This window comes from Eucyclogobius newberryi, unplaced genomic scaffold, assembly GCF_026437365.1.
Source record: "Eucyclogobius newberryi isolate DKJ021-1_F unplaced genomic scaffold, fEucNew1.0.hap1 SCAF_14, whole genome shotgun sequence".
In the NCBI taxonomy this organism is placed as follows: Eukaryota; Metazoa; Chordata; class Actinopteri; order Gobiiformes; family Gobiidae; genus Eucyclogobius; species Eucyclogobius newberryi.
Window position 1 is genome coordinate 14,630,390 of NW_027315768.1, and position 24,986 is coordinate 14,655,375.

The 24,986-nt window shown below is 39.5% G+C and overlaps 1 protein-coding gene across 4 annotated transcripts in view; it reads right to left on the minus strand.

Moving 5' to 3' along the window:
• Window positions 1-24,986, minus strand: part of LOC140359441 (formin-like protein 2) — a 71,967-nt gene that overhangs the window by 17,914 nt on the left and 29,067 nt on the right. For 3 of the 4 annotated variants that reach the window (XM_072444369.1, XM_072444372.1, XM_072444370.1), the window contains exons 4-15: window positions 20,277-20,353; window positions 15,327-15,410; window positions 14,190-14,342; window positions 9,646-9,754; window positions 9,420-9,496; window positions 7,488-7,581; window positions 4,044-4,118; window positions 2,792-2,902; window positions 2,564-2,713; window positions 1,995-2,096; window positions 1,597-1,909; window positions 244-426 (exon numbers count right to left, since the gene is read on the minus strand). In XM_072444369.1, the coding sequence (XP_072300470.1) occupies window positions 244-426; window positions 1,597-1,909; window positions 1,995-2,096; window positions 2,564-2,713; window positions 2,792-2,902; window positions 4,044-4,118; window positions 7,488-7,581; window positions 9,420-9,496; window positions 9,646-9,754; window positions 14,190-14,342; window positions 15,327-15,410; window positions 20,277-20,353 (1,528 nt within the window). Of the gene's footprint in view, window positions 1-243; window positions 427-1,596; window positions 1,910-1,994; window positions 2,097-2,563; window positions 2,714-2,791; window positions 2,903-4,043; window positions 4,119-7,487; window positions 7,582-9,419; window positions 9,497-9,645; window positions 9,755-11,138; window positions 11,184-14,189; window positions 14,343-15,326; window positions 15,411-20,276; window positions 20,354-24,986 lie in introns of all 4 variants that reach the window. The other variant, XM_072444368.1, reaches the window with a different exon arrangement.

A 24,986-nucleotide genomic window follows, 5' to 3' on the forward strand; every position in this document is an offset into this window, starting at 1 on the left:
AAGACTGTTTTAGCTGTCTCATAAGAGATGAAAATCTATGGGAGACGACAGATGCGATGCGATCCGCCGCGCTAATAAACAAACGCACGTGTGTGTTGTATCAGTCCGCATGGGGGAGTGCGCATGCACACTTTTATTTTTATTGAGGTTTTGGATCTCCGTTTTTTGACGTCGGCGGGCTCGCAAAACAACTTCTCGCCTAATGAGTAAATCATGGAAACCTGTCATGTGCACTTTCCTTACCTGCAAGGCCAGAGTTCATGATGACCGTGGGAGTACCAGCCCCGGGCAGAGGGGGCGCTAGAGGTGGTGGCGGTGGAGGCAGTGGAGCGGACATCACTGGTCCTGGAGGTGGGGGCGGTGGAGGAGGAGGGGGTGGCGGTGGAGGAGCTGATGGGGGGACAACCGATAGTGGTCCATTTGGCACTAAGAGAGAAGAGAGGATTGAGTCAAATCTGCATGTTTTATCTCGTCTGTTTATCAAGACATGAAAATTGAAAGCAACTCTTTTGGGCAAAACTTGATAATCCTTCAGGTTTTATGCAGCAAAACTCTGGAACATTCTTCCTGAAGGTGTGAGACAGGCTTTCTACACTGCCTTATTTTAGGCCAGCTTGTGGCGCTTGGTTCTAATAAATTGTAGCAGCGTTCTGGATGTACTGCAGCTGTTTTACAGCTCGTTTGTAGAGGCCAGTGAGCAGACCGTTACAATCAGTCTAATCTACTGGAGACAAACCCATGGATAAGTCTCTCCAAGTTTGGTTTAGACACGCTGCTTTTGATTTTGGCAATGTTTTTAGATGATAAAAAGCTGCTGATGTTATTGATTTGACGTGGCTGTTAAAAGTTCAAGTCTGAGTACATTATTACCCCCAGATTCCTTACTTGATATGTAGGTTTTAGAGCAAGACTCTGGTGGTGACTGCCAATATTTTCGCTTTGTTTCTGTGGCTAAAGACGATGATTTCAGTCTTGTCTGAGTTCAGCTGGAGAAAGTTGTTTTGCATCCACACACTGATCTGTTGGATGTCCATATTCAGTGTCGTTTGCATGATTGTGATCGGACACATTTTCGCTGCTTATCAACTGACTTAACGACAGCATGTAGAGGTTGAACAGAAGAGGTCCCAGGATTGACCCTTGGGGCACCCCACAGGTCAGGGGCATGTGGTCTGAGACATAGTTACCAATTTCAACAAACTACTTCCTGTCTAGGAAGGACCTTAACCAATTTAGAGCAGTGCCAGTGATGCCCATCCAGTCCTCTAGTCTCTGTAAGAGGATCCCATGATCGACAGTGTCAAAAGCAGCACTGCACTTTTTGTTGACAACAACAGCGCAGAGCATACTTAAGCATAAGCGCTGGCAATCACAATTCCACAATTACAATCACAGTTGAACACTATCATTGTAAACGGCGAAGCCCGTACGGGCAAAGCCCGTGAGAAAGCATGAAGTGCACACTTATTCTTTATTTTACCCATTTAAATGTTTGAAATTAAAGGCAATGCATACAGCCTCTGGCAGTATTAAACAGGTCAAGATGACTTGTACTTTTGACTTGACATTTTGCATTTTAACTGAATTCAAACCTACATGTGCCGTTGACTGGCGGTGGCGGAGGGGGCGATGGTGGAGCGAACATGCCCCCTGTGATCTCCACATGGTTGGGACTGAGTGCAGTGGTATTTGGCCCAACGACTGCCCCGGGCACTCCTCCTGCCACTCCCGAGGGTGAAGCCAGGATGGATATGTCGCCGTCTCCTTTCTTCTGGATCTTGATGGTGCCCTGCTTTTCTAATTCATGAATCTCCTTCTCCAGCTTTGACTGTCTCTGGAGGGCCTCCTCCTTCGTCTTCAATATCCTCCTCAATATGAGGACTTGAGAAGTGGTTTCTTTGTATTGTTCCTGTGATGGATATGAATATAATGTTATATACACATGTTAATTTATAAAGAGGGATGAATACAGTTGTAATAGTTGTAATGCTGACCTTTATAGATTCAAGATCCTTGTTTCTTTGCATCAAGTGTTTCTCCAACTCCACAATCTTGGCCATGGCTTCGTTCTCCGTATCCTGCAGTTTTTCCGTCATCTATAAGAGTAAAAAGTCAAGAAGTAGTTTTATGAGTTTATTTAGTCTAAAGAGTAATATAAGTCTAAAGAATAAAGTCTAAAGATAAAGTCTAAAGTCTATCTCTTTCTCCTTTAAAAAAATGTTTAACGGTTAAGCGTAAAACACATACTTTGAAGACATACAACTACAGTAGGTGGCGGCAAAGCAACACTTGGATACCAACCGCCATAAAACCCCAAAGAAGAAGCCAAGGGCAGAGGAGAAGATGTTGGCAATATTTATAGTCTGCTTGGGTTTCATGTGTTGTCAACAAGGTTACAATTTTAACCCTGACACGACGCAGAAAATCAGGTCCGTGTGCGAGGGGGCGCCTCAGCAAAAATTACAACATTTCACCGCGCGGCCCCTTGAAGACCTCGCGGGCGCGCCAAGCATAAACATATCTTATTGCATTATGCAGTCACTCAATGAAGAACACATCTTACATGGGACAAATTCTCCTCCAACTCCTCAACCCGTTCCAGGGCTGCGTTTTTGGTCTCTGCGTCTTCCAGAAGAGCTCCCACGTCAAACACATTGTCCAAGTACGCCTGGATCTGCACCTGCAGCTTATCGCTCTCTGTGTGCTTCAGTTTCTGTAACAACCACAAGACATTTTCATCCCATGTATGGAGCTTTACATTACACAACATTCAGTATTGATCTGAACTTACGTCTAAGTAGTCATCTAGTAACAGCTTGGTGAAGTCGTACTGGAGATGGACTCTGAAGTTCATGTCCTCTACTGAGTGCACAACGATGTTTATGAACTGCATACATGCCACCTAGGAGCGGGCACACGAGGGAGAAGATCAGTGTGTGGTACATTGCGTATGTGGTGCTGATAATTCATATTGTGTATTTTGGATGTGTACTTTCTAGTAGCGACATCGATGCTCTCTTCAGAATTTACAAAGGATTGTGACCCAGTGTAAAATAAACTAAAATGTATAGTTTTGCATATTTCACAACTCACTTTTTAAAGGAGGCATATTCTGCATTGTTTGTATTGTTTGTATTGTTTGTATTGTTAATGACCTGCTCTTGAGTATCTCTGCTTTGGCATCTCATGTTTTAGAATTTAAACTAAAATAATATATCTCTTGAAATCACATTACTTTGTGCTTTGTGTTAGCACTCCATCTACTGGCAGCAAAGGGAATTACCCTGAGGAAATAAAAGCTAGCTTGCGCCTTATTTTTTAATACGGTATAGCATAAAACACATACTTTGAAGACGCACAACTGCAGTAGGTGGCGGTAAATGCACCTTTTCAGCTGGCTGCCAACTGCCATTAAAAGTAACACCGCAATAACAAAAAGGTTATGTAAGTGTGGAGTTGTAATGAATGTGATTTGACAACATTTTGCTCAGAATGAGTCTGGTGAGGATTTATGGCCTGAAAGGAGATGACTTACTAAGCAAGATTCATCACACAAGTGTGAATGACGCTATAAATAAAATATAAATCCAACTTAAGGGTATGTTTTTGATGAGGAAACAATGTTATAACATGGTTAAAAGCTTAAAGAAGACAGTTTTCCCTTTACCTGCCAATATCTAAGCACCAAAACAATCAATTAAACTACAATGATTCATCTTAGTCTCTCCTTGTTGGAATTGTAGTCAGAATACAAAGGAAAGGAATATAGAACATACATAGAGCTTTATATTCAGTAAAACTCTTTACTGGTACAGAAGATTAATGCACAGGCTGCATCATATCTGGGCCCGTTTTTCCTCACACTCTTCCTCTTGCACAATACAGACTTACAGCTCCAGGCAAAAGTGGAAGGGAGGCAGCATAACTCTTTTACTAAGCTTGTCTTCAGGTAGAAACACTGAACAGAAACTCTTCTGCAGAGAAGTGTGCAGGATTCTGGGGATTAAACTGGCATCAATAGTCATTAGGAAAGTGGAGCGTACCATGAAGTCGATATTGTTGTCCTCGTTTTTGAAATACTCCATTAGCTTCTCGAACCGTTGTTCCTCTGCGCAGACCTGTAACAAACACAAGTCAGTCACCAGCGAAGCCAATTATACAAACACAGATAAAAAAGAACATTGCTGCTGACATGAATTAATTTTGATTACATAAAGTAGGAATAAAACTGTACAGAATTGGTGACCAAGGGCAATCAGAAAAACAGAATGTTGAGTCAAAGGAAAATAAATATAAGAGTAGTAGAGCACAAAACATTTATAGCACTAAATATAAATTCTTTAAAAATGTGTGTGAGATAGTGTTTTGGAGTGGGTTAGTGATAGTGGGGTCAGGGTTAGTGGGGTTAGGGTTAGTGGGGTTAGGGTTAGTGGGGTTAGGGATAGTGGGGTTAGGGATAGTGGGGTTAGGGTTAGTGGGGTTAGGGTTAGGGTTTGGGTTAGTGGGGTTTGGGTTAGTGGGGTTAGGGTTAGTGGGGTTAGGGTTAGGGTTAGTGGGGTTAGGGTTTGGGTTAGTGGGGTTAGGGTTAGTGGGGTTAGGGTTAGTAGGATTAGGGTTAGTGGGGTTAGGGTTAGGGTTTGGGTTAGTGGGGTTTGGGTTAGTGGGGTTAGGGTTAGTGGGGTTAGGGTTAGTGGGGTTAGGGTTAGGGTTTGGGTTAGTGGGGTTTGGGTTAGTGGGGTTAGTGGGGTTTGGGCTAGTGGGGTTAGGGTTAGTGGGGTTTGGGCTAGTGGGGTTAGGGTTAGTGGGGTTTGGGCTAGTGGGGTTAGGGTTAGTGGGGTTAGTGGGGCTGGTTTTACTAAATGAATGACTGGATGTGTGATTGTATTTAATATACTTGAAACCGTACATTATGTAATTTTGACGTCACCTGTCCAGGGACTGCAGGTGGAAATGAGCACCTACTATAACCTGGCACAAACATCTTTCCTGTTGGTCAATATTTTATGTACACTGTCCCTGATGAATAAACTGTTTTAAATGAATAACTAAAACTTAGTATCCAGGCCTGTCCAAGACTAAAACATGAGATGTTCTTGTTTTTGAATAAAGAAATCAGAAATAATTAAATATCAGGCATCAAATATCAGGCATATTGTATAGATACTATAAATACTGTATTGATCTGTTTTACTGCCCTCTTGATACTGGGGGTCTTCGCTTAAAACATCTTTTCTGTGTCACATAAATATGAATAAATATGTGTTCAATGATGAAGGTAGACTAAGTCATTTTAGCCACTCACAAAGAAAATGTGTGCTTTTAAATGTATATTTCAGCAATAAAAACAAGATATTGAATAAATGCAAACGTACTCTTATTGTATTGTAATATGAAATGCACTTACTGTGCAGTACTTTTTTTTCTAAAACAAGTGTATTTTTTTAGTTTCAAGGTCACCTTATTCCTAACCCATTTTTACTTCTGTCTGCTACTTCAAATTCCATTTATGGTTAAGTAGGAATCCCATTAAATTCTAAGAACTAGAGGAAAGTGTTACAGCTAAAATATGATATCGAGTTGGTTAATTTGTATAAAATATTCAACGTTCATGTGCACCAACAAGTCAAGACTGCAGCGTTTCTCTGGGCGGCTGGAAAACAGCTTTGTGTAGTCAGTGTAGAAGTAATTTGCTCGAGATCGACAGAACTATGCAAAATCACAACAATTGAACCATATCTTTATTTATTTGGAATTGGCTCCACAATCCAAGCTTTGGGGTTGGATAATGGCACCACCTACTAAAGGTTGATGTCTCTTTGGTTTATTTATGCTGACAGAGATGACAATCAACTTGAACAGTGATTAGAGATATGAACCATAAACCAGGACAACAAATCTGCACTCTGACATCTTTATGAAGACAGGCCCACCAGAATAGTGCACCTTTAAGTAGTGTCTTAATGCTCCTACCCCAATACGTGTTTACATCTTGGTTAAATCAAAAGACAATCTGTGAATATGAAATCGTGGAGATAAAGCGACTGAAAAGGAGAGTTGATCCTGAGGAGTTCAGTGAGTTCATCCAGAGAGTGACAAAAGAGCTGGAGCGTGACAAACTGATGGAAATGGGGGAGAGGGGTGTTTGTGGGGGACTTTGGAGGGGTGCATCCAGACCATGCATGAAATCTGTTGTTTGCATCCTGTTGTTTCCCTGCACTTTCAACGACCAAACCAATGCAAGTCCTAAAGGGGATTTCGGGAGGCGCCTCATATATTAACCACGTTCTCAATCCCCATCTCATTAAAAGACCTACATCTCCCCAGCGCTTTAATCTACCACTAATGCCAGTGCCTCCGAGAGCAACACTCAATATTTCATTCAGCCGTGTAAATATTGTATTAACTGCAGTCAGGCCATGTTTGCCGACCCCAAGATTGGAAATGGGAAGAAGTGCTCGCCTACTCCATCACAGCCCCCAAAGGTTTTATGCAGACAACAAAGGTCAAGTAAGGCACTGGGCTCTGTCTCTGTCTGCGAGCTTTTTGTTCATATTCAAAAGTAGGAATGGTCCGATATGATTTTGAGCCAATATTGATATCCAATATTTGGCTTGCTCCTGTTGCATCGATATTTGCCAAAGCCAATATTTAGATAATAAAATCCATAGCAAAGACCACAAATCAATCTTAAGTTAAAGTAAAGAACAAAGATCACAAATACACTTTTAACTTTAGTAATAATAATAACAGAACGTATTGATCTCTGCAATACAAACATTTGTGGCATGATTCTTTCTTAAAGCACATATTTTTTTTAGGATAATTGTTCTTCTTGTTCCATTTTTACACATTTGTTTGTTAAAAAGACAAATGTAATGCACTGAGGACAAACAGAGAATGACACATATTGGTGAAAATCTGTCGATATTAGCTGATACAAATATACTGGAACCGATATATCGCCGATCTCTAAGAAAAAGGGTGAGAAATTTGTCTTTGAACTGTGAAAATGGCAAATATTTGGGAACGTTTTTTGGTTAATTGCTGTGTTTTTACTGGTTTAGGCATATGAAACAGACACGGACAAGTACAATGTCACTTCAGTCAATACATTTACTAAGGTGAATTATTTTCCCACAGTAATGATCAGATATGGTGGCGTTAATCACAGGCAAAATTGTTGTAAAATAAAGTTGTAAGATGAATATAAAACTTGTGGAAAACATACAATTTTAGTATATTGTGATTGTACCTTTCGCCAATATTTTCTGTAGAGTTTGACTGGATTCTTAAACTACAAAAGCAGTAATCCCTCTTTGAGATTTCATTCCCAGACACAATACCCCAGGCAGCCGGAGGAGAAGTGTGTCAGGAGAGCACATTTCTACACGCTGACTCATGCCTTCCAAACTCCACAAATGTAATGACATATATTATTCTCCATGCAGACCCCACTGCCCCCCGGCTCCGTCCCGTGCGCCGCATACCTCTTTAAAGTTGTCGAACGCGGAAAGGATGATTTCGTGGCCCCCTCTCACAAGACAAACGGCCGCCAAGAGTTCCAGTACGAGAGCTTTTGTTCTAAAACAAAAAATACAAGGGATGGATGTTAGTAAATGATAAATGCGTGGAGTGTCAGCATGTGTTTAAAAAGCTACAAGGACACGCCACAAAACGTGAGCTAAAAACTGCCACAATGAGGTCATTGTAGGCACAGGACTGTTTAAGTAGAATTAAGTGTGATTTATTGATCAAAGTGTCCCAGTCTTTTTGGATTCATAAAGGGTCTTTTTGCAGCCAAACTATTGTAGCACTTACTTTGGACGTGTCCATAAATAGTACTAAAATAATTCGGTTTTGGAAAATTGTTTAAATCATAATTCGATTCTGCTTAAAGTTCCCCGTGAACTGAAAAACAAATAAAAGAATGGCTTGTTTTTTCCCCCGAACACCAGAACAGTCATTTTTACACAGAATAAGATATTTTGTTGAAATAATGGGACTAAAATTGCTGTCTTTGCTATTTGCGTCCAGTCAAATTGTGATTTTGATTCCACTGTCCTAATTCTCAAACTGAAAAGTTGGAGCCACTCACACAAAGGTTTGTAAAACTTTGCAAATTGTCTAAATGATCACTATATTGAGGAAGGGATGGCAAGCACTATGCTAGAGAAACACTTCTTCTTGGTTTAATCATTTTGTGTTCGTTCGTCTTGATCATCTTTTTAAAAATCATCAAAAGTGGAGTCTGCGGCACAAAAAGCAGCTTCACTGACTCTCTCATTCATGCAAGTTTGATGTCACTGGAGCAGGTTTGATGTCACTGGAGCAGACAGGTGACAGTTCATGTAGCTGCGGTTTGACTTTGACTTTTGGGGAAATCCTTGAGCCCGGGGCAGGAGTGAGACACGCCCAGACGCACACGCTGCGTGGAGCCGCTCCTTCTGTCGGCAGCGGCTGATGTGCTGGAGTCATGCGCTGTCAGCCACGATGGATGTGCCTCTGGGCTGCACAGACTCACTACACAAACCTGAATCTCCTCTGTCTCAGAACAGGTGCAACAAGCCCAAAAACTATTCCACTTATTTTGTTAAGCTCATAGACCCTTTAAAAGTTTATACACAAATCCTGGAAAGGAGGCAAAATTGAAGTGGAACATAATGTGATTTCAATGGAAAAACTGGGAATAACCTAAGAATACAGATACATGTGAGTGATATCATTGTGTCTGGTTTAAATGCATGTACTATTATATTTTACTGCATTTGTTTATTGAATAGGAGATTATGATAGACAGTTGACATTTTTAAGGCAAAATACAGAGATTTTGGTTTTACTTTAAGAGCTCATTTGTTGAAATAGAAAAGCAAACTAACTGACATTTCTAACTTGGAAGTTCCAATTGTTGCTTATTTTTGTTGTAAAGATATAAAACCATTAGCATTTAGATATTACTTTGCCTCCAGTCGCCTCTGAAATTTAGAACATTCTTATGACGTAGTATTTTAAAGGGTCGAGCAGGATCTATTTCCCCATTAACAGGAACAGTACACTTTTGAAATTGTCATAATGAATGACAATGAAGTGAGAAGGTGGAATCTTCAATAGTCCCATAATATATTTAATGTATAGCCATAGTTCCATGGTTTCTTCCTCCGTAATTACAGCATTTAAAGAGTTCATTTGAAAAAAAGAGTGAAAAGTTACTTTTTCAAGCGGTGTTTTCTAAAAATGTATCAATTTGCTACAGTAAAAATATGATTCTCTTCAACTAAACCTGTCATTTATAAGTTTGTATTTTCAAAACAGAGAAATCTGTTTTTGCCAATGAACTCTTCAAAGCCAGACTCGAAAAGACGATTGCTTATTTATCATTTCTTTAACTTGTGACACAGAAATTGGCTCCAAATATACTTTACCTTGGATTTTTATTATTGAGACTTAGTGCAATTTCATTCACAGCGTGTGGGTGCGACATGACCATGTTGAATCCGTACTGCAATGAGAAACGAGAGAAGACGGAGACAAAACAAGCTAATTAATACAATGGGGGGCCGATGTGGAAAATGAAAGATGATGATTCAGTCTGGCTTTAGTTAAACGTCTGCCTCGTTGCTTTGCATGGGAGTGTAACAGAAGTCTGACCTGGTAGTTCATAATGGCGCGAAGGCACATGATGCAAACGTGGACGTCATCTTTCTTACACACCAGTCTGGAGTTCTTCAGCGTCCTCCGGCTTGGCAGTGTGTTACATCTGAAAAGGTAGGTAAAAAAAACACTACGGTGAGTTTACTGAATGGATCTGAAGTGCACATTTGACTGTGAGTGGATTATTGGCATCAGAGAGCGTACACAGCTTGGACAAACAAGTCTAACAGCTGCCATTCGTGACTGTGGCCCTCACACACCATTGGCTTTATAAACAGGGGCCATTAACACACACAAAGACTATATAATCTACAGCCTCGCCAGGGACCACAACGATGCCCACTTTGAATTGTTTTACACATCCTTCACAGAGATAGCTCGCACGGACACAATAGCGGTCATTTGAATGCAAGGCGTGATGGTGCACTTACTCCTGTTTGGGGAATGGAAGCAGCCGTTTATCAGCGATATTCTCAGCAGGCCACAGCTCAAAACTGTTTATTTTCAGACTTTTGTCACAAGGTTCAATTATCAGGGAGAAAATGTGTCTTCAGGCGACCAGCAGACAGACACCAACAGTTTCCAATCCGGGGACATGACTCCCCCGTGAGTCACAACAGAATGAGGAAAACTAATCTTAAAGGTGGAGGAGGTGTAGTATTTTGTGGTTTTAATGTGTTCTTTCAGGTAGTTGGAAGCATACTCCCAGTTTGAAGAAAAATCACAAAGAGGGTTGGCTAAATCAAGTAATGTGTGAGTGTGTACTAGTATTCTTTACAGTAATCAATATGATGCTGGTATTAATAGTCTAAAATATGTAGTTTGCAAAGACAAACAGTGTGATTTGACAGTGTAACCTAGAGACCATTTAAAATCCTATGTATTTTTGCTCAAAATGCCATAAAAATTAAGCAGACCATAAAACACTTTAAAGATACAAATGGTTTTAGCTCGTAGAAACAAAAAAATATTCAAGTGTTGCTCACTTTTGAATTTTCAGTGGACAGATGTCAGTTTTCCTCTCTATTATGAAGAATGGAGAACCTTTTCTTTTCTAGTAAATGTAAATATCTGTAGTTAAATGAAAAACGATTGTAATTTCTGTAAGTATTTGTCCAGTAAAACCTAAAACTAGCCGAGCCTATTGTGAAGTCTCTATAAGTAGCAAGGTCTTTATTTCTACAACAATGTTATTCATAATAATACAATTGGTTGTCATCTTTGGTTATTAAGTTGTCCTATTGTTTTTGTGCTTTGTTTCCTTCAGTTGAGCCACATGTGAGGCTTTGGTTCACGTCGAAATAACTGTGGCAGCCACTTCAATGGAACAAGCTTCTGTTGTGGGTTCCTCTAGACATAAGAGCTAACAACAAAACTATACCACTACATTACTACAAAACTACAAAGCTAAAAGTGCTAACAAAGCTTGAAGTCAGCATCACATTCTGTTTCTACTGCTGTTCCTTTAGCAGTGATGCTAACAGACGTACCTTTTCATTTGAGCACACCTGGGACAGGTCAGTGAACTTGGCGCCCTTCAAGTAAAACGTACAGAAAGATACACGTCGTAATCAACATTTCAAACTGAAGCAAGCTTAAAGTGCATATGACAAATGGAATTAACATGACTATTTTTAAGCTTTTTCTAAAACTGTTGGCGGTTTTCCCCAGTTTGAGCATTTTGGTTGTTAATAATGTTACTTCCTGGTTGGACATTAGCAGCAGGACATATGCTGCGTTCATGAGCTCCTCGGGAACATGAGCGCTCCCGATGCGTCGGGAAAACTACTCGTGAACTCGGGTCAAAAGCTGCTGCTCGACTTTAACACCGCGCGTCACCTGAGGCCAATATCAGCTGGTTTGTCAAGGAATCTTAAATATTTGAGCTCTTTGACTAAACGTTACCACATTTAGGGGTTCAGGGCACAGCAACATATTTGTGCAAAAAGACCCGACACCACTGTTTATTTAAGATGTAACGTGAGCTACAAAAGTAAAACTACTAAGATGTTTTCTAAAACAGATAACTAGCAAATGTTTTGCTTTGGGAAAAGATAACAAAGACAAAACTTACTTTCTCTATTTTAACACTGTTAAAGAGCGGACTCTTATTGTTTAAAATAAAAAAACATGACTTTCCGGAACCAGGAAGAGTTCCCGAGGACACATGAACGCTGCAATCGTACCTAGCAACCATATTGTAAACACGAGCCCAACTCCATATCACACAATAGTTATGATCCCACCAAAGAGAAGCTGTCATATGCACTTTAAGGGAGAATAATGATAATGTAATCATGGGGGTTTCATAATAAGCATAACTAACTAACACTCCGTTTTCATAACGACGTCCATGCTTGATACTGGCTAATGCTTTAGCGCTTAGGGGCTGCTGTGGAAACTAGGCTAGCTTCTGTTCGCGGTGGCATTTAGGGAGCCACACAAGCAGCACACAGGCAAGAACAATGGGCACAGAAAAAGCCATTTGCTCTAAGGAAAAAGAAGAATCCGGGCCTGAGCGCAGGAGGGGAGGCTGGCAGGACAAATCATTCACATCCCTGGCACAGACACTGGGATACAACAGGGGCTAAAGGCTAACGGCTAGCAGGGAGGTATAATGAAGCGAGGGGGGTTGTGCGAGTTAGTATTTATGTGTTGTTGTTGTTGTTGTTGTTGTTGTTACAGGGGAGCAGCGGTGCAAAGCTGAGACCTGCCTGCTGTTGAGGACTGGCAGACAGTAGAGAACGTCACTATGGCCCATACAGAAGAGAGGAGACAGACACATATTGTTACACAAGCATGCGCATCGACCCACACACGCCAACCTCAGGCTATTATTGGTATTCAGCAATGAAATATCTATAGGAGGGAGAATCCTTCCAATACATCAGGCTTAAAAGATGGGACATGTCAATAAAAACAAGGTTTGACTGTGTAATCTGTAAAAGTCTGTTTTGTGCAAGGAAAAATGTATGGAAAGATTAACCTAAAAAAATGACATGAATCAAACCTCTAATTTTAAAACCTCCATAAACATAAAAATAGCAAGATGTTCTTAAAAAGTGAAATAAAATCAGTACATATTTTAACATAGCCTGAAAGTGAATTAAATAAGATATGTTAAAAAGTGATTGAATGAAGTAGTATTTATCTTTATTTGAAAATATTTAGATTTTCCTAAAATGAAAGAAGTACGTTTTCATTTTATTTCAAGTGCTTTAGCATTTGTTTCTTATTTAAGTAAAAATGTATGCTTGCTTCTTGTGCAATCTTAATTTAGGATCAGAAAACAAGATAAATAATACTTACTTTCAAGCACTTTAACTTGTCATCTTTTCCATTATTACTTTGACTTAAATTGCAAACACATTTAAACTTAAGCTGTATTTAGTAAAACATGAGCCATTTTGTGTCATTAGGACTATTGTGTACAAGTTCTTGACGCTAAAGGATTAGTGGTCACAAAAGTCAGCGCTGCAGCCAAGACATCAATGAAGTGACAAAGAGGATTAGCAAAGAAATGCTGATCTCTAAGAGCATGTTTTGCGCTTGAGGCCGTATATTTCCTGCCGGGTTATGAATAAACTATTGAACAATCACTCAAACACCAAGGTTGTTTATATAAATTGCAGCCTGAACAAATTAGTTCAAAGTCTGTGTCATCCAGCAGCGGATACGTTCCTGTCAGTCGAGCAGCGCTGCGTTACAATGCTTTTATAATCATCCAGCTAAATACTATTGTTCTTGTATATTAAGCCATTTAAAGTCTTACAGAACACATGACCACATGAAGGAGTCATATGAAATGTGTGACTTCTTAAAATAATCTCACAGAATACACCAAAGACGAAATTCTCAAAAAGCAAAAGCAAAAAGTTAATAGGATCAAATTTGATATTATCCATTTATAGATCTACTTGAATGATTGAACACTGATTATGCAAGACCTTTGTTTCTAATGCGGTAACATAGACTGTTATTACTACTTCCTGCCAGTCATATACAAAGTTCTGTAGTAGTAGATCTTATCAGACATTGATAAGATCTAAGCAGGACCAGGCGAGCCGCCATCTCCATAGTTCCAAAGCAAAGCTGCGACCCACGCATTATCAGCTGTGAGTAAGCCATTTAGTGCACATCCATAAACTCGTTACAAATAAAAGCAAGGTCAGATTTGCAATTGATGTTTTGATTATAGGATTCTGTTCAATCTTAAACACGTCCAGGAGAACTGACAAAAAGGCAGAAACTACAAACTATCCCAATAATCTACAAGAACCCCATGTTCCAGTTATGAATGAAGAAAAAGTGGTTTCAACAAGCAAGTAATTATACTCTTCTACAAGCACTGAAGAGCCAGCTTTGCTTTAGTGGCAGTGGTAAGTTACATGCGTGAGAAATAAGCTTGGTGTGGGTGCCAGATATCTCCAAATATTATCTAGAAAATGAAACTACAGTAGACTAAAACCAATTTAGCATGACTGGCTGTACTCAATTTGAAATAATAAATGGGGTGTTTGTTTTGTGTGTTTGCCCTATACCTTAGCGTTGAGTGTCGTCCCATGCGAGTGAGTCCGTTCCCGGTGATGGGAGATGGCAAAGTGCTTCCTCCATGCAGGTCTTCTATCGAGCGGCCCCAGGGCTTGTTCTTATCCATAGCATCTGGGTTATTTTCCAAGCAGTCTCCATCAAATCTGCAGCAAGTTACAGTAAAAAAGTTATTTATTTAGATACCTGTCGGTCCAAATAATCACATCCAGGGCAATATGTTGAAATTGGCCAGGGTATACGGTCATTTTTCTGGACTTCTTCTTTGTTGGTGTTTTATGGCGGTGGGAAAAGAGGGAGAAAGACCCAGTTGTTAGAGTCAATGGACCTGTTTCTATTATTAAGACGTTTCTGATCAATATTGTGCTTTGTAGTATAGTTATGATCTACTTATACTGTATGTAATATTGAAAACCTGGGGAAAAAAGGATAATATGTCCCCTTTAATCTAACTTTTCATTCACTTTTCTGCAACACAAACCTCAATCAAGACATTTGCAAGAGCACTTTCAGACATATTAAATGATTATTCAGGGGGAAAAAACAAAAAACAGATATCATTTTTCATTAATACTGCCCACCATTACATCTGTAATATATGCCTTGTATCCCAAGTGATGTCAAAGGACCACGATTTACAAGAGCGGTAAATTTTGCACCGTGAAGCCCATAAAATGTCACGGTCGTATTGGTCGCTGATGCCCACCATGTTTGTTTTACTTGGTATATGCTGTGGAAAGCCTGGCTAATTAGAGTCTTGTACATGGCAGCTCTGTTTCCATGACTTCCAGTGGCTGCGGCATAGGAGCCCATGGGTGAGCAGTGAGCACATTTTTAAGGCGAGCCATCCATAACGCGGACTGGCCGTAATAACATATGGTGAAAAAGAAGCGGTGCTGGGGGTTTCAAATGACCTGCCAAACCCTGTGGCCCAGTGAGTGAGTAATAATCACCAAGTTGGATCTATGAATAGGTGGGAATACGCACAGTATCAACAAATACTGAGTCAGGATTTCTGGTAGGAGCGGTGGTGGATGGGTTTGTCACTGGTTGGTGCAGAATAGCGTTATTGTGCAAGGAAACAGTGGCCGTGCACACGCCGAGGGGTGAAAGGCCTCGGAGGGACTTACGTGACGGCATACTGGGCAAAAGAAAGATATTCCACCAGCACGTCCAGGCCTTTGTTCTCTTCATTTAGGAACTCTCGTACCCACCTGCGACACAGAGGCAAAACAAGGTCAGAGGGCAAAGGTTTGGAAAAGAAATGTTTAACTAAAAGTACATTCACATTGTCCTGGTTTAGTCTTGTTTTGAGCCCAGTTATGACAAGCAAACCCAAAGCGTTAATAATTGTCAAACATCTTAAGTTAGACTTTAAATCAACAATGCAAAAACGTGTTTATTCTAGACTCTACTATGAAGTTTTATGATGGCGACACATTTCATCTGGACAGCCTATTTTTACAAGGTGGTTATAAAATACTATAATTGTGGTATAATATTCGATTGCATAAAGGCGAAATATTCCAATTACATGCTCAAGCACATTTTTGAAACCAGCATTGCACCAAATGCTTTCCTTCATTTCATTTCCCCATATTACATTTGTATTTTAATAGTTTTGAAACAAATGTATGGATCATTATGCTTTAAATCATTAGAACATACAATGAAAAGAAAGAACCGGTACTTTTTTAAATAGAGATCAGGGATTTTAGACGGACTTCAAGTGGATAAACTAATAACTTTCTCCAGGTAAACACTGTGAATATGAAAGAATGACAAATATTGTATGGCATAATGCATTTTTATAAGGTTGACCTTGGTTACAGAAGTGTGCAGGTTATACTCAGATATGGTTAATGACTCATATAGGAAGCGTATGCCTGGTTCAGCGCCCCACGTGATTGGACACATGTTTGTTCACACACAAACACAAACACCAGCTCATTATGGAGTCTGCGCCTGTCCCTCTTGTCCCCGTCGTGCTGGGGACAGGCCCAGAGTGATCAAAAGACCGTTCTCACCTTTCCCCACAGTCCAGCAGGCCACACATTCAACACTGCTTTCACTTTAACACAGAGAAAGAGCTTTTCTCACCAAACGCTTTAACCACTTCAGAGGTAGTGGCTGGTGGTGGACTACAGTGTTTACCATAGTACTTTAAGTGGTGAAGATAGACCAATGTAATGAGCAGATATTTGCCCTTTTGAGCCAATAGGTTATTGGTTTTAAATCACTAACATTGACCAATATGTCGGTTTGGCTGACCACCTAATTATTGATTAAAATATGATATACAACTCTCTTATGGGTTTGCAGTGAAATAGGTTTGTGGGTTAGTTTGTTGCCATTTCATATTATATCATTTGGGGGAAATGATCAAAATGGAACCTACAAATTGGTCTAAAATTATTATCTCGGCCATCTTTCTCAATCTAGTGCAGCAACGGCCATAAAAAAACTAAATCGGACGATAATACTGGTATTCCTAATAGTACATTAAACGTATTTGTAACTGTGAAAGTAAGTAATAGTAGTGGCCTGCACATACCAAGTGGTAAAAGAAGAAGAAACAGTTGTAATTGTACTCAATGCAGCAGTACTAGTGATTAACTAGTAAAGGTTTTTGTAGATGTACCGGTAGTAGTGGGAGGAGAAGCAAGAATTAGCACTAGTATTATTATTAGTAGTAGTAGTAGTAATAGTAGTAAAATGAGGTGCTGATAGTTATTCATATTTGTGGTTTTAGTTAGTTACGCAACAGGGCTATTATAAAAATATTTTTTTAAAAGCAGCAGTATGTATTCACTAACATAATCACTTATTGAGTCATATCTGTAAGGACGAGCCAGGTGGCCTATACCACATCTTTACCCTATCAAACAGAGGTGCTATGACTTTTATAGAATCCACGATTGCTTGAGGATTATTAGTTGCATTCACAGAGCATAAACACAACATGATGCACACAAGTTTTCTGCCGATAAAGCTGTTCAAGTCCAACTCTGAAACTCCACTGGCCGCTCCTTTATGGTCTCCCCTGTGGTGCAACTTCATGGGAGCGACTTAGGCCGTCCAATAAAAAGCACTGCCTCCGGGGCCCATGCTGTGTTTTTAAAAAAGAAGCAGGCAGAGGTGTGGCCTGCTCCAGCCACATGGTAATGATTAGAACAGGACAGCAACTAACAATCCTCCCATTCACCACATGTTGTTGACCACCGGCAGGAGCACAGACGATCCCATTCTTCACTCCCTGTGTGATAGATACCATTCTGGATCTCACCTCTAAAAAAGAGCACTTATTATTCACTGTCTAAGCGAGTGACATCTTGCTCCATCGCTACGGCCCCCCACCACTCACCATTGTAGAAACGCTACATTAGCTCTGGTTGTGTGGACATATTTCTATAGACAGAGATAAATCATTGTCAGTCAAGGCAAGTATTACAATTTTAGAAATGAGGGACTATAAGAGGCATATAGGGGTATCCATGAAATTACATTTTGTGTAGAACAGAATGTAAACTGTGCTGAACGTGTAATGTTCAGTGGGAGCTGTAGTTGCAAAAACTGAATTAATAGGACAAATTTAATGTTATTTATCCAAATGTGTATGTAGATTTACTGTGGTAAAATTACTGTAGTTTTTATGTGGTAGACGTAATATAAGAGCATTGTTATTCCTGTTCAAAATGGGGAATACTTTTTTTTTTCAAAAACAATTACAGGGATGTAAAGATATGCGTATCATAGAATTTTATAAGCACAATATTAATGTCACAGCATGATATAGTGGAGAGGCCAACAGAATTGTAGAAATTATACTTTTTCTATTTGAAATGCCTTGACAAGCCTTTGGAACAAATATTACTCTCATAATCCAAAGGGTAAATGTGCTGAATATAAGTTATTTCATCATTGTCTGTTCTGAAATGGAGCAAAGGATCATGGTCTATATAGGTCCCTCTGATTTTCAGCTGTTGCTGCAAAAAAAACAATGTATTCAAGCAAAGACGATTCTGATTTGATATATTGTGACAGCTCACGATATTGTTTTGACCATACAATATATCACTATGTTCCGGAACTGTAATGTAAAGTAAACACAGGAGCCATGGAACAACAATAAGCTGATGTACACCACTGGTAAAACATTTATCACACTACAAGTCAGAACATTTTTGAATGGAAACATTTTTTATTTAGCATCTTAAGATCTCCATGAGTTTAACATTAGGCTGAAAAATCTATGAGATGTGATGAGATGATCCTGATCTATATTTTGCAAAGAATAATAAAAGAAAATGCATGACCTGCAGTAGTAAATTCATGTTCAGCATATACTATACTACTACAAGCACTATACTACTACTATACTACTCTAACCAGAATGCAATTAACTTAATAAGGGCAGCAACAATTAATTGACTGACTCTGATGCTACACAAAGACAGTGGCATTATCAAATCAAAATGTCAAAAAGAATGAACAATTATTCATAATTATTCTGTATCTAGAAGTCAGTTACCATATTTCTACCTTTATTTGGTTGATAGCGTATTTAGAGTCTCAGTGTTTTATTTAAATAATCGACTTATCAAAGAAATAAGCGCTGACAAGTCAACTACAAAAATAATCATTAGTTGCAGCTAAACTTAATCATACTACTCCAATGCTGTTGATATTCTTCTGACTACTACTACTTCTACTTCCATTCATCACAAGCTGACTTCTACAGACACATCTTGCTCGCTTTCATTAGGTCTTTAAGTACCGCAGCAGACAGTGGGCATCTCTGGTTTCATTTCATTTGGTTTAAAGTCCAGACTATGTAAACGCTGCGTGCCAGACAGAAACACGAGAGGTTCTGAGGGTTTGACAAATTGGACTTTTAATCGTGCAGGGAGGAGACAAATAGTGTGTGGAACTTCTTTGGCAGTGACTCTGTAAATTCATCATATTTGACAATGTCTCACAGTGCATCACTAATTCACTACTTATATATCAGTGCACAAAATCAGGCAAATGGTATATTGAACAACCAGATTCTTGCCACAGCATGACGTTCCACTAGATATTGATCTTTCCTGGAGGCTCGCAGTGCATCGGTGCGTCAGTAAGAAGCAGCAGGTAGAGGCTTGTTAACTGCATACGCAACTACGGTAATTGTATTTGTGTTTTGCTTGTTGTGAATATGGGAAACGATCCAATAGAAGTTCAACAAACACAAACTGTTTCTAAATATATGAACTATCCAAACATAAAGTGTATAGGACGATTATTACTTTGATTGGGGAGATGTGCCTGTGGTGAATATTTAGACCCACATTTGATAACACATTAAAGGTACAGGAATTGTGTAATTGATGTGGTTTTTGGCCCTTGTTTAGAATCCAGTTGCTAGGTAACAGTTGTGGAATTTCCTCTACCTATGTCACATCTGCTGCTCATGTCCAACCAGGAAGTAACATTATAAACATCAACAAAATGGTCAAACTGGGGAAAAATACACACTTTTTTGGGGGTAAAATCTTGAATATAATCGTGTTCAGTACGTTTAAGTGAAATGAGTAGTTTAGCTTGTCATATGCACTTTAAACATGTGATCCAAATTGTATCATTATGTCTTAGAAATTGATTGAATTAAAAAATTATAAATAGAAAAAAAATAAAAGAAATTGACTCAACAAACTTTCAATTAACAGCTCAAAATCTACTACTTTTCAACTTCCTCCAAGAAATTAAGCTTTACATTGTTTTATTGACACAGAAAATGTGCACAAAGTCTTATGTATATGTAGGTCTAAACAATTCCCCAATCTTAAACAGCTCTACATCAGCTGCCACAAGAGAAAAGTCGTTCCTTTTTCCTCCCTCCGACACTGTCCATGTGTCAGTCCAGCACAAACAATCAATGGATTCATGTTTTTCCACAGCCCCATAGCTCTGTGTAATATTAGGCCCAGGGTGCACGGGGGAGGGTGCTAGTTAGTGTCTGGGTGTCAGGAATGTCTGACTTTTTCTCCCTCTGTAATCTTACCGGGTTTTGTACATTTCAATGCTCCTGTGTGACTCACCCGATGTGATTGGTCCGCAATGAAATTTCCAGTTCTCTGAGGACTTGTGTGGACTCCTGAACTCTCCGTCTGAATTTCTGTGGAGGGGAAAAAAATAAAGAAATGCTCGTATTAGAAAGGTTTTTACATCACAAAGACAAAGAGCCGTAAATGTAAAAATTGTTATTGGATTGTTTTCCCAAAAGAGGAAGTGTGATCGATGCAAAGGTCAGTGTTACCATAGTGACATTTAAACTCTGAAAACTAACCCAGCAGTGCAGTGTTTTCCCCAAGTATCTGAGAAAGGTGCCATCAACAGTAGGTGGTGACAGCGATGTCACGACTCTGTACGGTGTGGCCTGCTGGAGCAGCAGCATCACAGAGAGGGAGAGGAAGAAGCTGGACAGAGTCATCAAGAAGTCCAGCTCCGTCCTGGGCTGTGCTCTGGACTCGGTCCAGGAGGTGGGGGACAGGAGGGTCCTGGCTAAACTCGCATCTATGCTGGACCATGAGTGTCACCCCCTGCAGGACACTCTCTCCGCTCTGGAGAGCAGCTTCAGTGACAGACTGATCCACCCTCGCTGTGTGAAGGAGACGTTTCGTAGGTCTTTCCTTCCTGCTGCTGTCAGACTTTATAACAAACACTGCTAGCCCTGAACATGTGCAATACTGACCTAACCATGTGTAATTCTGTCATATGTGCAATTACTGTCGTGATTCATGTGCAATTACTGTGAAATTCATGTGCAATCTATGTGCTGTCGTGACACATATTCATGTGCAATTACTGTCGTGATCACATGCAATGGTATTTATTTATTTATTTATTTATTTATTTGTCTATGGGAGTTTTTGTTTATAGGAGATCTTCTACTGAAAGTGTTTTTCAAACTTCCTATAAGTGATCTGTTCTTTTCTTCTGTATCTACCTCTGTATCTACCTGCGTTGCAACAATGAAATTTCCCCATGTGGGACAATAAAAGATTATCTTATTTTATCTTATCTTATTTATGATCCACTGTTTTTTATTTCTACATTGCTTGAAAAAGTGCCAGTTTTTTTTTAATTTATTTTTTTATATCCAAACATAAAAGGAGGAAGTAAAAGTAAGTTAATATATTTTTTAAAATGCTCATTAGATATATTTGGTTTCAAGGAGGGTAGGAACCAAAAGTGTAATAAAGTTTATAATATTTCATCCCAAAAAATGTCAAAAAAGTCAAGACATTTTTATTATCATCCAAAAGTAATTCTCAATCTGATGGCTGGTCTGAAAAGCTAGATTTTCTACACCTCTGAACTAGATCTACCTCTGAACCTTTATTCTACCAAGAACCATGTCTGGACAGATGGCGGATCACTCATGCTAGCTTGCAAGTTCATTGACTTCCTGTTCACAACTGCAGAACTGATAAGCTCCGCCTCTTTATAGTGACGTTTCATCTAAACAAGCAGTAGGTTTATCGGTTGAAAAAAAATGTCATGACGTTTTTTACCTGCACTACCTGTAATGTTTTAATAATTGCATGTACAGCTCATAAAGAACTATTTTACATTATATGTCTCCATTAATAATCTGTGCACTTTAATGTTACCATTCATAAACTAAGATACAATGTTGTCATATTTATGTGTGTGCAGTATTGATCCTTGTTCAAACGATCCTCTAGTTCCAGTTTTAGTATCGTTTAGAAGCCTACATCTGGTTACAATTTCAGTGCCAATTCAATGGAACCTCAAACATTAGATTTATACAACATTCTCGAATGGTTAGTAGTTGTAAATTGCTTTATAAATTTGGCTATTTCTGATGGAGACTAAATTTGGAAATAGGAGAGGGGGATTTTGGGAGGTAATGCAGCTTTAACTATATCTCCACTTGCCAACAGAAAATCAACAAGTACAGAGGCCGAGCTGACTCAGTGGAAAAAGCGGCACATGAGCGTTAGCGTTATCTCGTTTGCTCATGCTGGCTCTTTATATAGCTCTAATCCTGACTGGTAGCTGCATGATAAAATCAAGCCATCTAATTGGTTACCTCTCCATTCTCACCAGCAGCACACACGCACACACGGCTCCACTACACATTCTTGCAGCTGTTACTGTGGCTACCCAAGAGAGAAAAGGAGAGTGCTCGGGCAGAGGTATGAGCCAGCAGAATGTAAAAGAGACACAGTATCTAAAGAATAATGGCGCACCTCCTTAGCTTTTGAATAGCTGACAAGGGAGGGATCCATGCAGGCAAAACAAAAGGGGGCTTCAAGGCATTACACAAGAGTGAATGGCCATGGGAGATCAAACGCACTTAGCAGCATGGGGACGCCGAAAAATCCCTGATGAGAGAGAAGGAGGCGAGGGGAGAGGTACAGTGAGCGCAATGTGTAGAGGTTTTTGCGGTCGGTTTAGGTTCTTATGAGGAGATATGTCTTTGGGCCGAGGAGGTGGAGAGATGAGAAGCAGATGTGGTTGAAAAATGGGACACCGGTCGCCAACTATTGAAAAGCAACATGGGGAGTTGTTGGGAGAAACTGACTGTCAAGTAGCTCTTCACTACCATGTGTTTTGAGACTGTACTATTCATAAATACTGGGCTGAATGTTGATGTTAATGAAGACTGTCTTGAATACCGACATTCTATTTGACTTTAAAACAATGTATCTCGGATGTAAAACTCCAACAATGTAAAAATAGAGATGGATACCTGTGTAAAAAGCAATAACATGGAGATGGATGACAGCGACGGAGCCGATTAAATGGAAAGACTAACAGTGAATTTGAATGGAACAGATACAAAAGAGGATGAATGCCAAACTGACCTTTCACAGACTACTCTTTTTCTTTTTTGCCATTTTGTGTGTTTGTATTATATTAAAACAACAAAAGAAAAGAAAACAACATAGTAACAACATAGTGAAACACACAGTAGAAGTGATTACAGTCTAATTGGCAGTGCAACTCCTTCTTTTGAGCAAATGGCGGAAGATAAAACTAAATGTGATTAAAAGGACAGACAGATAGTCAGGCAGATGGTCAATGGAAGAGGTGACAGACGAGTGACCTTGCGTAAAGTGTAAGTGGTCTGGCTGGTAATGCGTTCAATAATCAACAAATAGATCAAAGTAGCTCATTGGCAATGTTAAAGGGGCTGTACCTGATTTTCTTTTAAGCAATAAAGTGAAATTAGTTCTGTGCCAGAACAGATATATTGTAAAAGCAGCTCTTAGGATCAAAATTAGACAGATGTGTGTTGTCTGCATCTAATTATGGAGCTTTTTCGATCCTATGTGAACCAGGAAGTGTGCTGTTAGCATGCTAGTTGTTGTTAGCAATAGCTTGACAGCAAAACTTTGTTCTGGTCGCCCTCAAAAAGTTGTGAAGCGCTTAAATAAACTGATCAGGATGAATAATTAAGATGCTTGGAATACGTTTGGACTCGAACTCGATCTGTTTTCCATATTTTGAAGATGGTAAAAAATCAAGTACAGCGCCTTTAATGTCAATAGTTGATGCTGGCGTATGTGAATTTGTTTAAGAAAATATTGAGCAAAGAAGTCTGTATCAAAAGCTATCAATGATTTCACTATAATGTTCCAGTTGTGAGCTATTTTCAACGTTTTTATTAGGGAGGAGTTCTTTGTGTTTGTGGAGAGACGAGCATATTTTTGGGGCAGTCTACAGAGGCGGCCTTTTCCTTACTCCCACCAAACACCCAACCCTCTAAGTGCTACCAGCTGCAAGTGGAGCTGCAGATGGAGAAGACAGAAAACTACCCAAATGTGTCCATGTTAACTTAATAAGAAAAAGTTACAATCAGAGGAAATTCAAAATCGAGCACAATTGGTACACTGGGATTTATCCTGGACACAAATCAATAGCTGATAGATTCTTGGAGGCTGGCTGGACCGCGGCTCATCCTCCTTGGGTGCTGATTGGCTGAGTGTGGTCGGAGGAATGTGCCGGAGCCTGCCTATGGAAAGCAGAGGAGCAATGACCTCCAGCTCTTGCTGCGGCACAAAGTGGCAATTGTTTGAGTTTGAAGAAAAAAGGGGGTTGGAGCAGGAATGTAGAGAGAAGCCTATAACTCTTTTCCTAGTCCTGCCCCGTCCCTCACCACTGGTTTTGTCCTCCTCGCACTGTTGAGACTTTAGTTTACCTTTAGTTTATTGTCCAGGATCCTGTTTGTCTCACTTTGCTTGGCACATTATGTGGAAGCAAGACACATCAGGCAGATTCTTGGAAATGCTGTGGGCTTAGCTAATGCATGTGTTGAATACTGCACACAAAAGCATTTTAGCATGAATAAATCATTCATTCTATGTTCTAAATGGTTTTGCTGCAAAGAAATATGTGACATTTAGATAAAACTGTCTAATTAAATGGAAAATACAAAGTAAAATCTACGTAATATTAGCTTTTAACCTTGGTGTTCGCTCATAATTTGCTTAAAGCTCCAAATTGTGTTTTGATTTATGCATGTTTGAATAATCCTACATTGTGCTGAATTTGAGGCTTGAGCGCTTAAAAATAAATAAATACAGTCTTCACCTTCCCCCTATTGCCGCCCACTGCTTGCAATTAATGAAGCAAATTCCGGGTTATATTTGGGGTTAAGAAATTTCATTTTACTGTTAAAAAAATAAATAAAATCCATCAGCTACTTGTTGCAATTAAATTCCTCTTTGAAACGGTGGAGCTTTAGATCAATATTGCAATTTACGATGAACAAAATG